Source organism: Mobula hypostoma, chromosome 11 (genome assembly GCF_963921235.1).
Source record: "Mobula hypostoma chromosome 11, sMobHyp1.1, whole genome shotgun sequence".
NCBI classification, from domain to species: Eukaryota; Metazoa; Chordata; class Chondrichthyes; order Myliobatiformes; family Myliobatidae; genus Mobula; species Mobula hypostoma.
In genome coordinates, this window is record NC_086107.1 from 92,438,618 (window position 1) to 92,452,657 (window position 14,040).

At 46.7% G+C, this 14,040-nt stretch overlaps 1 protein-coding gene across 6 annotated transcripts in view; it reads left to right on the plus strand.

Annotated features, from left to right (window-relative positions):
- shank1 (SH3 and multiple ankyrin repeat domains 1) overlaps window positions 1-14,040 on the plus strand; it is a 281,534-nt gene that overhangs the window by 240,393 nt on the left and 27,101 nt on the right. For 5 of the 6 annotated variants that reach the window (XM_063062528.1, XM_063062527.1, XM_063062526.1 and 2 more), the window contains 3 exons: window positions 4,681-4,761; window positions 9,023-9,046; window positions 11,111-11,164. In XM_063062528.1, coding sequence (XP_062918598.1) covers window positions 4,681-4,761; window positions 9,023-9,046; window positions 11,111-11,164 — 159 coding nt within the window. The remainder of the gene's footprint in view (window positions 1-4,680; window positions 4,762-9,022; window positions 9,047-11,110; window positions 11,165-14,040) is intronic. The other variant, XM_063062529.1, reaches the window with a different exon arrangement.

Consider the following 14,040-nt stretch of genomic DNA (forward strand, 5'->3'; position numbering starts at 1 on the left):
ACCTTGCTTCCGTCAGGGGTGTGAGGGTTCAAGGGTGCAATGGATCTTTGACATGGTTGCATTATAACTATAGAACATAGAAATTACAGCACAATACAGGCCCTTCGGCCCACAATATTGTACTGACCATTTAACCTACTCCAAAATCAATCTAACCCTTCCCTCCTACATAGCCCTCCATTTTTTTTCATCCATATGCCTATCTAAGTATCTAAATGTCTCTAATATATCTGCCTCTACCATCACCCACCAATCTCAATGTAAAAAAAACTACCGCTGACATTCACCACACCCCACCCCCCATACTTTTCCCTAATTAACTTAAAATTATGCCCTCTTGTAATAGACATTTCTACCTTTGGAAAAAATCTCTGGCTGTCCACTCTTTCTGTGCCTCTTAATATCTTGCACACCTCTATCAAGTCACTTCTCAACCTCCTTGGCTCCAAAGAGAAAGGCCCTAGTTCACTCAACCTTTCCTCATAAGATATGCTCTCTAATTGAGGCAACATCCTGGTAAATCTCCTCCACACCCCCTCTAAAGGTTGCACATCCTTCCCATAATGAGGTAACTAGAATGGAACACCAAACTCCATGTGTGTTCCAACCAAAGTTTTATAGAGATGCAACATTACCTCATGGCTCTTAAACTGATTCCCATGACTCATGAAAGTCAACACACCATATGCCTTCCTTGCTACGCTATTAACTTGTGCAGCAACTTTGAGGGATTTGTGGGCTCCCCTTTTCCTCCACGCTGCTAAAAATCCGTCCATTAACCCTGTACTCTGCCTTCAAATCCACCCTTCCAAAGCATATCATTTCACAATTTTCCTGATTGAACTCCTGCCACTTCTCAGCCCGGCTCTGCATTCTATCAGAGGAGTCGATAAACTTCCCTCCTTGCTCATCCCTAGATGGAGTTACATAGAACATAGAACATAGAATAGTACAGCACAGTACAGGCCCTTCGGTCCACAATAATGTGCCGACCCTCAAACCCTGCCTCCCATATAAGACCCCACCTTAAATTCTTAGTAGGCTCTTAAACTTCACTAGTGTATCTGCCTCCACCACTGACTCAGCCAGTGCATTCTACACACCCAACCACTCTCTGAGTAAAAAACCTTCCTCTAATATCCCCTTTGAACTTCCCACCCCTTACCTTAAAGCCATGTCCTCTTGCATTGAGCAGTGGTGCCCTGGGGAAAAGGCGCTGGCTATCCACTCGATTTATTCCTCTTATTATCTTGTACACCTCTATCATGTCTCCTCTCATCATCCTTCTCTCCAAAGAGTAAAGCCCTAGCTCCCTTAATCTCTGATCATAATGCATACTCTCTAAACCAGGCAGCATCCTGGTAAATCTCCTCTGCACCCTTTCCAGTGCTTCCACGTCCTTCCTATAGTGAGGCGAGCAGAACTGGACACAATACTCCAAGTGTGGCCTAACCAGAGTTTTATAGAGCTGCATCATTACATTGCAACTCTTAAACTCTATCCCTCGACTTATGAAAGCTAACACCTCATAAGCTTTCTTAACTACCCTATCCACCTGTGAGGCAACTTTCAGGGATCTGTGGACATGTACCCCAGATCCCTCTGCTCCTCCACACAACCAAGTATCCAGCCATTTACTTTGTACTCTGCCTTGGAGTTTGTCCTTCCAAAGTGTACCACCTCACACTTCTCCAGGTTGAACTCCATCTGCCACTTCTCAGCCCACTTCTGCATCCTATCAATGTCTCTCTGCAATCTTTGACAATCCTCTACACTATCTACAACACCACCAACCTCTGTGTCGTCTGCAAACTTGCCAACCCACCCTTCTACCCCAACATCCAGGTCGTTAATAAAAATCACGAAAAGTAGAGGTCCCAGAACAGATCCTTGTGGGACATCACTGGTCACAATCCTCCAATCTGAATGTATTCCCTCCACCACGACCCTGTGCCTTCTGCAGGCAAGCCAATTCTGAATCTACCTGGCCAAACTTCCCTGGATCCCATGCCTTCTGACTTTCTGAATAAGCCTACCGTGTGGAACCTTGTCAAATGCCTTATTAAAATCCATATAGATCACATCCACTGCACTACCCTCATCTATATGCCTGGTCACCTCCTCAAAGAACTCTATCAGGGTTGTTAGACACGATCTGCCCTTCACAAAGCCATGCTGACTGTCCCTGATCAGACCATGATTGTCTAAATGCCCAGAGATCCTATCTCTAAGAATCTTTTCCAACAGCTTTCCCACCACAGACGTAAGGCTCACTGGTCTATAATTACTTGGACTATCCCTAGTACCTTTTTTGAACAAGGGGACAACATTCACCTCCCTCCAATCCTCCGGTACCATTCCTGTGGACAATGAGGACATAAAGATCCTAGCCAGAGGCTCAGCAATCTCTTCCCTCGCCTCGTGGAGTAGCCTGGGGAATATTCCATCAAGTCCCGGGGACTTATCCGTCCTAATGTACCTTAAGAACTCCAATACCTCCTGTCCCTTAATATCAACATGCTCCAGAACATCAACCTCACTCATATTGTCCTCACCGTCATCAAGTTCTCTCTCATTGGTGAATACCGAAGAGAAGTATTCATTGAGGACCTCGCTCACTTCCACAGCCTCCAGGCACATCTTCCCACCTTTATCTCTAATCGGTCCTACCTTCACTCCTGTCATCCTTTTTTTCTTCACATAATTGAAGAATGCCTTGGGGTTTTCCTTTAGCCTACTCGCCAAGGCCTTCTCATGCCCCCTTCTTGTTCTTCTCAGCCCCTTCTTCAGCTCCTCTCTTGCTTCCCTATATTCCTCAATAGACCCAACTGATCCTTGCTTCTAAAACCTCATGTATGCTGCCTTCTTCCACCTGACTAGATTTTCCACCTCACTTGTCACCCATGGTTCCTTCACCCTGCCATTCTTTATCTTCCTCACCGGGACAAATTTATCCCTAATTATCCTGCAAGAGATCTCTAAACATCAACCACATGTCCATAGTACATTTCCCTGCAAAAACATCATCCCAATTCACACCCGCAAGTTCTAGCCTTATAGCCTCATAATTTGCCCTTCCCCAATTAAAAAATTTCCTGTCCTCTCTGATTCTATCCTTTTCCTTGATAATGCTAAAGGCCAGGGAGCGGTGGTCACTGTCCCCCAGATGCTCACCCACTGAGAGATCTGTGACCTGACCCGGTTCATTACCTAGTACTAGATCTAGTATGGCATTCCCCCTAGTCGGCCTGTCCACATACTGCGACAGGAATCCGTCCTGGACACACTTAATAAACTCTGCCCCATCTAAACCCTTGGAACTAATCAGGTGCCAATCAATATTAGGGAAGTTAAAGTCACCCATGATAACAACCCTGTTATTTTTGCACCTTTCCAAAATCTGCCTCCCAATCTGCTCCTCTGTAACTCTGCTGCTACCAGGGGGCCTATAGAATACCCCCAATAGAGTAACTGCTCCCTTCCTGTTCCTGACTCCACCCATACTGACTCAAAAGAGGATCCTGCTACATTACCCACCCTTTCTGTAGCTGTAATAGTATCCCTGACCAGTAATCCCACCCCTCCTCCCCTTTTTCCACCCTCTCTATCCCTTTTAAAGCACTGAAATCCAGGAATATTGAGAATCCATTCCTGCCCTGGTGCCAGCCAAGTCTCTGTAATGGCCACTACATCATAACTCCATGTATGTATCCAAGCTCTCAGTTCATCACCTTTGTTCCTGATGCTTCTTGCATTGAGGTACACAAATTTCAGCCCTTCTACCTTACTGTCTTTATACCGTTTATTCTGCTTCTCTTTCCTCAAAGCCTCTCTGTATGTTAGATCTGGCTTTACTCCATGCACTTCTTTCACTGCTTTATCGCTCTGGGTCCCATCCCCCTTGCAAATTAGTTTAAACCCTTCCGAACCATGCCAGCGAACCTACCTGCAAGGATATTGCTCCCCCTCAAGTTCAGGTGCAACCCATCCAATCTGTACAGGTCCCACCTTCCTCAGAAGAGATCCCAATGATCCAAAAATCTAAAACCCTGCTCCCTGCATCAACTCCTCAGCCACGCATTCAACTGCCATCTCTTCCAATTCTTACAATCACTGTCACATAGTACTGGCAGCAATCCTGAGAACGCCACCCTTGAGGTCCTGTTCTTCAGCCTTCTGCCTAGTTCCCAAAACTCACACTTCAGGACCTCATCCTTCTTCCTGCCTATGTCGTTGGTCCCAACATGTATCACGACTTCTGGATGTTACTCCTGGATGTTCATCACATGACCTCCCACGTTCCTTATCATTGGTTGCCCATCTTGGCAATGCCTGTCTTCCTTCAGCCAATCAGGCAACTGATGACATTCCTCATTACCCCACTCAATGACGTGTCAGAATCCTCTGTCATTTACATCTGTGACTAATAAACAAAAAAATCCAACTCTCTTCCAGCACTGTACAGAAATCCTTCAGATTCTCAACCCAACACCGCCCCCTCTGCCCACCAGAATATATTTTCTGTTTGTAGTTTTGTTCTGGAGATGATTTGATTCCTTGAGAATGCAAGGGGTGTCCCAGAGAGGAATAGGGTCTTTGTTACAATATTCCCCTATTGTTTGCTCCAACTGTTGACTCTGCTTTCACTGAATTTTGATGCAAAATTACTTGTCTCCCCAGTCACGTCGCAGAACAAACGGCTGACTCCTCCCACGATCGCCCTGCGCTCAAAGTCTATGACCTCAGAACTCGAGGACCTGGGTAAGCCCTTTATGAGAAATACGATCGGTTGTTTGATGTACACTTTGACGTCTGGACGAGAGTCAGCCCGGTATAGCAACCGTCTATATGAAAGCTAAATAACAGAGCAAGATCTCATAATGTGCGGTGGGGTAAATATCGGTGGCGATACTCGGGTGGAGAGTTATATTACTGGTGTGGATGTGTCTTTGGTAAATAGTGTCAGGGTATCATTGGTAGCTGATGGAAATATAGTAGCTCATGTAGAAGAAGGGATCGTACAGACATCAGATTATTATCTGGATGCATGATCTGGAGTCCAGGCTTTTGTTCCACGCTCGAAGGCCAGGATGTGGACAGGTGATGAAGGGCATCCAGGGATGTCGAGCTGTTCCAGGTCCGTGGGTCCTGGGATTGGATGTCCATGCGAGCAGGAGGCACCAAGGCCAGGCAGTCCATGAGCCCTGGAACTTGGGCTTCCATCATTAGTTAATCCATATCAAAGTCAATTCGAGGTCAACTGGAAGTCCAGAAGTTGATACACAATGGCCAAAGCCTGGAGACTTGCCCTGGAGTTGGGGGGCACGCGGGGGTGGGGGGGGGGAGAGAGAGAGAGAGAGTGTGTGTGTGTGTGTGTGTGTGTGTGTTGAAACAACCTTGTTTTGCTGTTGTTGCTGCTTGTTGTGTCCTGCTGAGCATTGTAGGCATGCTATTTTCGGTGCCAGAGTGTGTGGCGACCCTGTGGGTGCTCCTAATGCTGGTTATTAATATAACTTACACATTTCACTGTATATTTGATATATATATATAGAGAGAGATGATAAATAAATAATTAAATAAATAAATCCAAATCTATCACTGCTCATCCCATGGACTTTGACAAGCTGCCACATGTGAGGCTGCTGAATACGGTGGGAGCCCATGCTGCCACAGGAAAGGTATTAGAATGGATTAGCACTCTTTGGCAGGAGACAAAGGGTGGGAATAAAGGGAGCCTATCCTGGTTTTCTCCCAGGGACGAGTAGTGTTGTACAGGGGTCTGTGTTGGGACCACTCTTTTGTGTGTTGTATGTTACCGATTTGGATGACGGAATTGATGGCCTTCTGGCCAAGTTTGTAGATGATAAGTGGAGGGGCAAGAAGTGTTGAGGGAGCAGAGACTGCAGAAGGACTTGGACAGATTAGGGAAATGGGCAAGAAGTGACAGATGGAATACAGTGCAGGGAAGTGTATGGTCATACGTTTTGACAGAAGGAATAAGGGTGTAGACCATTTTCTAAATGGGGAGCAAATTCAGAAATCAGAGGTGCAAAGGGACTTAGGAGTTCTCGTGCAGAGTTCCCAAAAGAATAACCTGCAGTGGTAAGGAAGGCAAATGCAGTGTTAGCATTCATTTAGAGAGGACTAATGTGTAAAAGCAAGGATGTAATGCTGAGGCTTTTTAAGGCATTGGTCAAACCACACTTGGGGTATTTTGAGCAGTTTAGGGCCTCTAAGAAAGGATGTGCTGGCATTGGAGAGGGTCCCGAAGAGGTTCACAAGAATGATATCGGGAGAGAAAGGGTTAACATATGAAATGGGTTTGAGAGCTTTCAGAACAAGGTGGGGAGAAGAGAGTATCTCCTGATGGGTAGGGTCCTTGATTATGTTGGCATCAAGAAGTGTAGACTGAGTCCATGGAGGGGAGGCTGGTTTCTGTGATGTGCTGAGCTGTGTCCACAACCCTCTTCAGTTGCCTGTGGTCTGGGCAGTGCAGTTGCCAGCTCAAGCCCTGATGTGTCCTTGAAACACTCAGCAGGCCAGGCAGCATCAGTGGAGATGGGAGGTGTAAACATTTCTGGAAAAGTAGTTCTCAACGGGTCCAACACATCCGGTGGTCTTGGATGGGCTGAGAGAGAAAATGTCATAAAGGAAGGTTGGAGATTAATGAGTTACTTTTTTTCCCCTCCCTTTCGTTAAACCAGTTTAGTGGCCACTGCAATTTATAGCTTTCTTTTGTGGTGGGACTAATTCCAAAATAGCCAGTGGCAGTTCGCTTATGTGTGCTCTTACTCTGGGGTTGGATGGCTCTGGGTTCAAATCTCCTGAGAACACTCGAGGGTTATCCATGTTCCTGCTGATGTTCCAGCGACGGACTGTATTGATGCATTATCTGAGGTGACCTCTTTTGAAAGAGAGATTAAATTGAGGTCTTCCTTTTTCTCTCCACCCTCACCTTCACATTTTCCCTCCCCTCTCCCTCACTTTCTTCCCTCTCACCCTTGTCCTCCTCTCCTTTGCTCTCGCCCCCACTCTCACCACTCTCTTTCCCATTGTCTCCATCCCACTCCCTCTCTCAATTTGCATATACCTTTTTTCTCCCTCACTCCTTCCCTGCTCCTTTCTCCTGCCATCTCTTTGTACTCCCTCTTTCTGTCTGTATCTCTTTGTGTGCATCTCTATACCTATCTCTTTTTCTCTCCAACCATACTTACACTCTCCCTATCCCTTTCTCCCTCTCTCTTTCTCTCTATCTCTATCTTCCTAACTATCTATCTATCTAACAAGGTAAGGTTACAAAAAAACAAAGTAGTAATTGTAGGTGATTTTAACTTTCCACATATTGGCTGGGGCTCCCTACTCTATAAGGACTAAATGGGATGGAGTTGTCAAATGCATTCAGGAAAGTTTCTATTCAATATATAGAGATCCTAACTAGAGAGAGCGTGATTCTGGATCTCCTATTAGTGAATGAGACAGGGGAGGTGACAGAAGTGTGTGAAAGGGAACACTTTAGATCTAGTGATCATAATTCCATTAGTGTCAAGATAACCTTGGAGAAAACAGGTTCATGGGCTGAGAATCTAAAGGACAATTGTGATAGCATCAGAAAGGATCTGGCAAATGTCAAATGGGTTAGGTTGCTTTCTGGCTTAGTAAGTGGGATGTCTTCAAAAGTTAAGTATTGTGAGTACAGAGTTTGTATGTTCCTGTCAGAATGAAAAGCAAGACTAACAGGTTTAAGGAACCTTGGTTTTTGGGGGATGTTGAGGCCCTGGAAGAAGAAGGAGGCAGATATTACCTATACGCAACAAGGAAAAATTGAGGTATTTGAGGAGTGTAAGAAATGCAAGAGAGCACTTAAAAGGTAAATCAGGAGGGCTAAAGGAAGGCAAGGTATCCCCTCAGAAGGCTAGGGCAGAAATTGCAGCATTCCTAGTAGAGGTTTTTAAAACATCCTGAAACATGGATAAGGTACCGGAGGACTGGAGGATGGCAAATCTTGTTTCTGTTGTTCAAGAAAGGTTCTAAGAGTAAGCTGGAAAATTATAGGCCGGTGAGCCTAACATCAGTAGTGGATACATTTTTTAAAGATATTCTAAGGGACAGGATGTATAAATACTTGGATAGACAGGGCCTGGTTTGGGATAGTCAACATGGCTTTGTGTGTGGTAGGTCATGTCTAAATAATCTTATAGAGTTTTTAGAGGATGTTACCAGGAAAATTGATGAAGTCAGTAGATGTTGTCTACATGGACCTCAGCAAGGCCTTTGACAAGGTCCTGCATGGGAGACTGGTCAAGAAAGTTCAGTCGCTTGACATTCAAGATGAGATAGTAATTTGGATTCAACAACAGTTTCATGGGAGAGGCCAGAGAGTGGTAGTAGATGATTGCCTCTCTGACTGGATGCCAGTGACTAGTGGTGTGCTGCAGGGACTGGTGCTTGGTCCATTCTTGTTTGTCATATCTGGATGATAATGTGGACTCAATGGGCCAAGTGGCCTGATTCTGCTCCTATGTCTTATAGTTTTACGGTCAATGGCTCTGTAAAAGTGGAAGAATTTATTCTTAGAGATGAAAATTGCAGACAAAACTTGCCTGAGTGCTGTGATTATCCGCACTTAAATTAGTAAGTTGTCACTGTGTAACGAGATACAGTGAAAATCTTGTCTTGCATACCATCCATGCAGAACAATTCATTACAACAGTGCTTTAGGTAGTACAAGGCAAAACAATAACAGAGTACAATATAAAGTGTTACAGTTACAGGGGACGAGCAGTGCAAGCAGACACAAAGGTGCAAGATAAATTGTGAGGTTAAAAGTTCATATTATTGCACAAAAGGCCTGTTTAGTAATCTTTTAACAGTGGGATAGCGGCTGTTCTTGAGTCTGGTGGTATGTGCCTTCACGGTTTTGTATCTTCTACCCGATGGGAGGGGGAGAAAAGGGAATGTCCGGGATGGATGGGGTCACTTATCTTCTAAACGGACTGAAATGGCTTTTTCTTTCCTCACATAGCGTCTCCGTGGAACAGGAAGAGTGGTGAGTGACAGACAGGTCACATGGACATCATTTTTCTTTTTAGTAAACCCTCAGTCCAGAGCATCTCCAATCTCCATTTACTCATCGTCCCTGATTCCTCCCTCATTAACATCAGGAAACGTCTCCGAGCTGACAACTGAAAAGGGGGCGGCTCAAACTGGAGATGATCCAAGATCCCAATTTTCCTGTTCCCTCTCTTCATGCCTTGCAACGAGGCCAGCCGTATTCAGGAAGTCTCGGAGCTGCTGATTGGGTGTGGAATTGGAAAGGGATTGTAAGGGGAAGAGTGAGAGGTTTGGGTGTGAGGAAGTCATCCAATGGCTTTTTTTGTTGTTCTAAACTTCCTGATGTTAATGGAGCCCCTTAGAATCATAGAGAGAAACAGGCCCTTTGGCCCATCGAGTCCGTGCTATCCATCAACCACACATTTACACTGATCCCATTTTATACTCTCCATATTCTCATTGACCCTCTCCCTCCCCCCCACCCCAAATTATACCCCTCACCCACACAATGGGGGACAATTTCCAGCGGCCAGTTAACCCACCGATCTGCATGTTCTTGGGAGGAAACCAGAGCACCTGGAGGAAATCTACATGGAGAAACACGCAAACACCACACAGATAGCACGGGAGGTCAGGATCAATCCCATTCTCTGGCACTGCGAGGCAGCGGTTCAGCTAGCTGTGCTGCTCTTATTAAACCACACAGAAATCCATATCAGCACTACCCTGGAAACAGCTCCCCAGTCTTCTGTGCCCTCAGAGAGTTCTGGGGTGAGGTCTGAGGCGCTTCAGGACCCGCCTACTCTGGATTTCCAGGGCTGAGAGCAGACGGACTGAATCCTGGGGCAGGGAATAAACCCAGCTTTCTGCTCCCTACACTCGCAGATTCCCAGGAAGATTCCCCTCGTATCCTGGGACTGTAAAGGGAGGCGGTGGGATTGGTATGTTGCGTCCTCGTGGTGTCTGTGTAGAGAACGGTTGTGTCTGTCGCTGGGGAGGCCGTAGGGTCCAGTACCAGTAGGGTGATGGTTAGCTTCTCACCTCCCCCAGTCTCCCCTCATCCCTGCTGAGGAACTCTGACACGCCTTCCAAAGACAAGGTTTCCTGCCTTCAAATCTGGGTGGTCGGTGTTTGGAAAATCACAAAATTAATCAAAGTTAAAGTGGAGTTTATTGACATCTGCACAAGTCCATGTGTGCACAGATGCAATGAAAAGCTGACTTCCAGTCGAATCATAGGCACAGAGCATCAGATGCACAAAAAACATAATTTTTATCAGATTATACATTTTTTGTATAGTGCTTATTTTGTAAAATTTGGTATAAATTATGTAAGAAAGAAAACAAAAAAGTTCATTGTAGCGCAAAGTGTTCTTAGAGACTGAGGTCTTGATTAGAGTTGTACTGGTAATTTTCAAGAATCAAATGATTGAAGAGAAATAGCTGTTCTTGAACATGATGATGTGAGACTTCAGGCTTTTGTACCTCCTGCCCAATCCATACTGCCCAGGGAGAGAGCTGGGAAGAGGCACTGGAGTATCCTCAGAGTTGTTGTGTTCAAGATGGTCCTCACTGGCCTGCCGAAGGAATGCAGGTTGGCGAGGGACTCTTTTCCTCCCTGAAGACACCAGAGACAGCAGACATTGGGGTCTGGAGCATCACGCAATCTGCTGGAACTCGGCAGGTCGAGCAGCATCTGTGGGGGTGGTGTGGTGGGGAGGAACGGAAATTGTTGACATCTCAGTAGCTTCGCCTGCAGATTGTTTGTTGCGACAGACACATATTGGTGATCCGATAATGAAAGACAAAAATGGGTTAATTGGGGGAGCGTTGCAATGGATTAGTTCCCTCACTCCCCTTCTACCTCTTGCTCTTTTCTCCCTTCCCCTCTCCCTCCACCTTCCCTACCACTCTCTAGCTCTCCCTTCTTCCTCCCCCTTTACGAATCTACTTCTCCCTTCACTTCACCTCTATGGTCTCCACCCCTCTCTCGGAGAGGAGACATTGCCTGGGTCAATCACGTGTGACCTCTAACCTGTTAACCTGTTTGTGTCTTTCAGATTACGAACCTTCACAGGCGACAGAGAAGAGGAAGGTTTACCAGATGGCACTAAGTAAATAGCTCAACTCCGCCACACTGCCATCCAGCTCCCCACCCACTGTCCAACTCCCCCACCCCGCCGTCCAATTTCCCCAACCCCTGTCCAAATCTCCCCCATCCCTGTCTGCAAACCTGACCCCACTAACTCCCCAACCCGCCATCCGACTCCCTCACCCCACTGTCCAACTCCCTCACCCCACTGTCCAATTCCCGCACGCCACTGTCCAATTCCCCCACCCCATCGTCCAATTTCCCCACCCCACTGTCCAATTCCCCCACCCCATCGTCCAATTTCCCCAACCCCTGTCCAAATCTCCCCATCCCCATCCGCAAACCTGACCCCATTAACTCTCCCACCCCCTGTCCAACTCCCCCACTCCTTATCTGACTCCCCTGCCCCCATCCCATGCTCACAGCCTCCAGACCAACTACCCTCATCACCCCCATTCAACGCCCCCACCCTCCTGTCCAAATCTTCCACCCTCACTAACTCCCCTACCCCAACGTCCAACTCTCCCACTTCAACCTCCAACTTCCTCATAACCCTCTGTCCGACTCCCCCCACCACCCCTGTCTGGCTCACCATCCCCCCCACCCCCCAGTCCAACTTCCCCTCGCCCTGTCCAGTTTCCAAACACACCAGACCAAACGAGTTCATGTGAAATGCTGGGCTGGGCCATTGCTCACTATATTTCACCTGTTGTGCATTGGAAGACCCGGAGCAGCTCCCAAAACCAGCCACCGGTAGAGATAATTGGAAGTGAGGCAGCGAGTGACCAGAAGGTGGCGGTGGTGGTGGGGGGGGGGGGGGGGGCGTGGAGCAGACAGAAGAATGGGAAGTGGATGGTGAGGAAGGTTAGAGGGAATATTTGAGAGGGATAAAGAAAAGGTTGGAAGAGGGTGGAGGAGGAACAGACTGAAGGTCAATGAGGGATGAAAAGGAAGGTGCAGAGGGAGAGGAGGGTAGGGAGGAATGGAGTGAAGGTTAGTGGGGAGGGATGGGGAGGGGTGCAGTGATAGGATGGAGGGTAGGTGAGCGGAGAGTAGAGAGAGAGTTCAGGGATGATGATGGGACATCGCACCTCTGTCTCTCCCCACCATCTGGATGAACTTCACATTTTACAATGATCACCTTTGTTTGGATTAATCACTGTGGGGAGCCTTAACTCCCATCACCACTCCTGGGGCTGTGGTTGGAGAATAAAGGGGGGGTGAGGGTGGGTGGGACCGTAAGACACAGGAGCAGAATTAGGCCCCCTGGCCCGCGGGGTCTGCTCCGCCATTCCATCATGGCTGATGTATTATCCCTCTCAACCCCATTCTCCTGCCTTCTCCATAACTTCTGATACCCTTACTAATCAAGAACTTATCAACCTCCACTTTAAACGTACCCAATGACTTGGCCTCTGTAACTGTCTGTGGCAAGGAATTCCACAGAGTCACCACCCTCTGGCTAAAGAAATTCAACTTCGTCTCTGTTCTCAAGGGGTGTACATATATTCTGAGGCCGTGTCCTCTGATCTTAAGATTGCCCCACTACAGGAAATGTCATAGACATAGACATAGAATAGTACAGCACAGTACAGGCCCTTTGGCCCACATTGTTGTGCCGACCCTCAAACCCTTCCTCCCATATAACCCCCCACCTTAAATTCCTCCATATACCTGTCTAGTAATCTCTTAAATTTCACTAGTGTATCTGCCTCCACCACTGACTCAGGCAGTGCATTCCACGCACCCAACCACTCTCTGAGTAAAAAACCTTCCTCTAATATCCCCCTTGAACTTCCCACCCCTTACCTTAAAGCCATGTCCTCTTGTATTGAGCAGTGGTGCCCTGGGGAAGAGGTACTGGCTATCCACTCTATCTATTCCTCTTAATATCTTGTATACCTCTATCATGTCTCCTCTCATCCTCCTTCTCTCCAAAGAGTAAAGCCCTAGCTCCCTTAATCTCTGATCATAATGCATACTCTGTAAACCAGGCAGCATCCTGGTAAATCTCCTCTGTATTCTTTCCAATGCTTCCACATCCTTCCTATAGTGAGGTGACCAGAACTGGACACAGTAGTCCAAGTGTGGCCTAACCAGAGTTTTATAGAGCTGTATCATTACCTCGTGACTCTTAAACTCTGTCCCTCGATTTACGAAAGCTAACACCCCATAAGCTTTCTTAACTACCCTATCTACCTGTGAGGCAACTTTCAGGGATCTGTGGACATATACCCCCAGATCCCTCTGCTCCTTCACACTACCAAGTATCCTACCATTTACTTTGTTCTCTGCCTTGGAGTTTGTCCTTCCAAAGTGTACCACCTTACACTTCTCCGGGTTGAACTCCACCTGCCACTTCTCAGCCCACTTCTGCATCCTATCAATGTCTCTCTGCAATCTTCAACAATCCTCTACATCCATTTTACATCCATTCTTTCTAGGCCTTCCAATTTTCGATTGGTTTCAATCCTCCCTCATTCTTCTGAACCCCAGTAAATTCAGCCCCTTAGCTGTCAAACGCTCCTCATTTAACCTTTTCATTCCTGGAATCATTCTTGTGAACCTCCTCTGAACCCTGTCCAATGCCAGCACATCTTTTATTAGATAAGGGGCCCAAAACTGCTCTCAGTACTCTTAAGTGCTGTCTGACCAATGCTTTATAAAGCCTCAGCATTATGTCCTTGCTCTTAAATTCTAGTCTCTGGAAATGAATCCTAACATTGCATTTACCTTCCTTACCACTGACTCAATTGCAAGTTAACCTTGTCCAAAGACTCCCAAATCCCTTTGCACCTCTGATTTTTTAATTTTCTCACTGTTTAGAAAATAGTCTACACCTTTAAGAGGGAGTTAGATATGGCCCTTGTGGCTACGGGGATCAGGGAGTATGGAGGG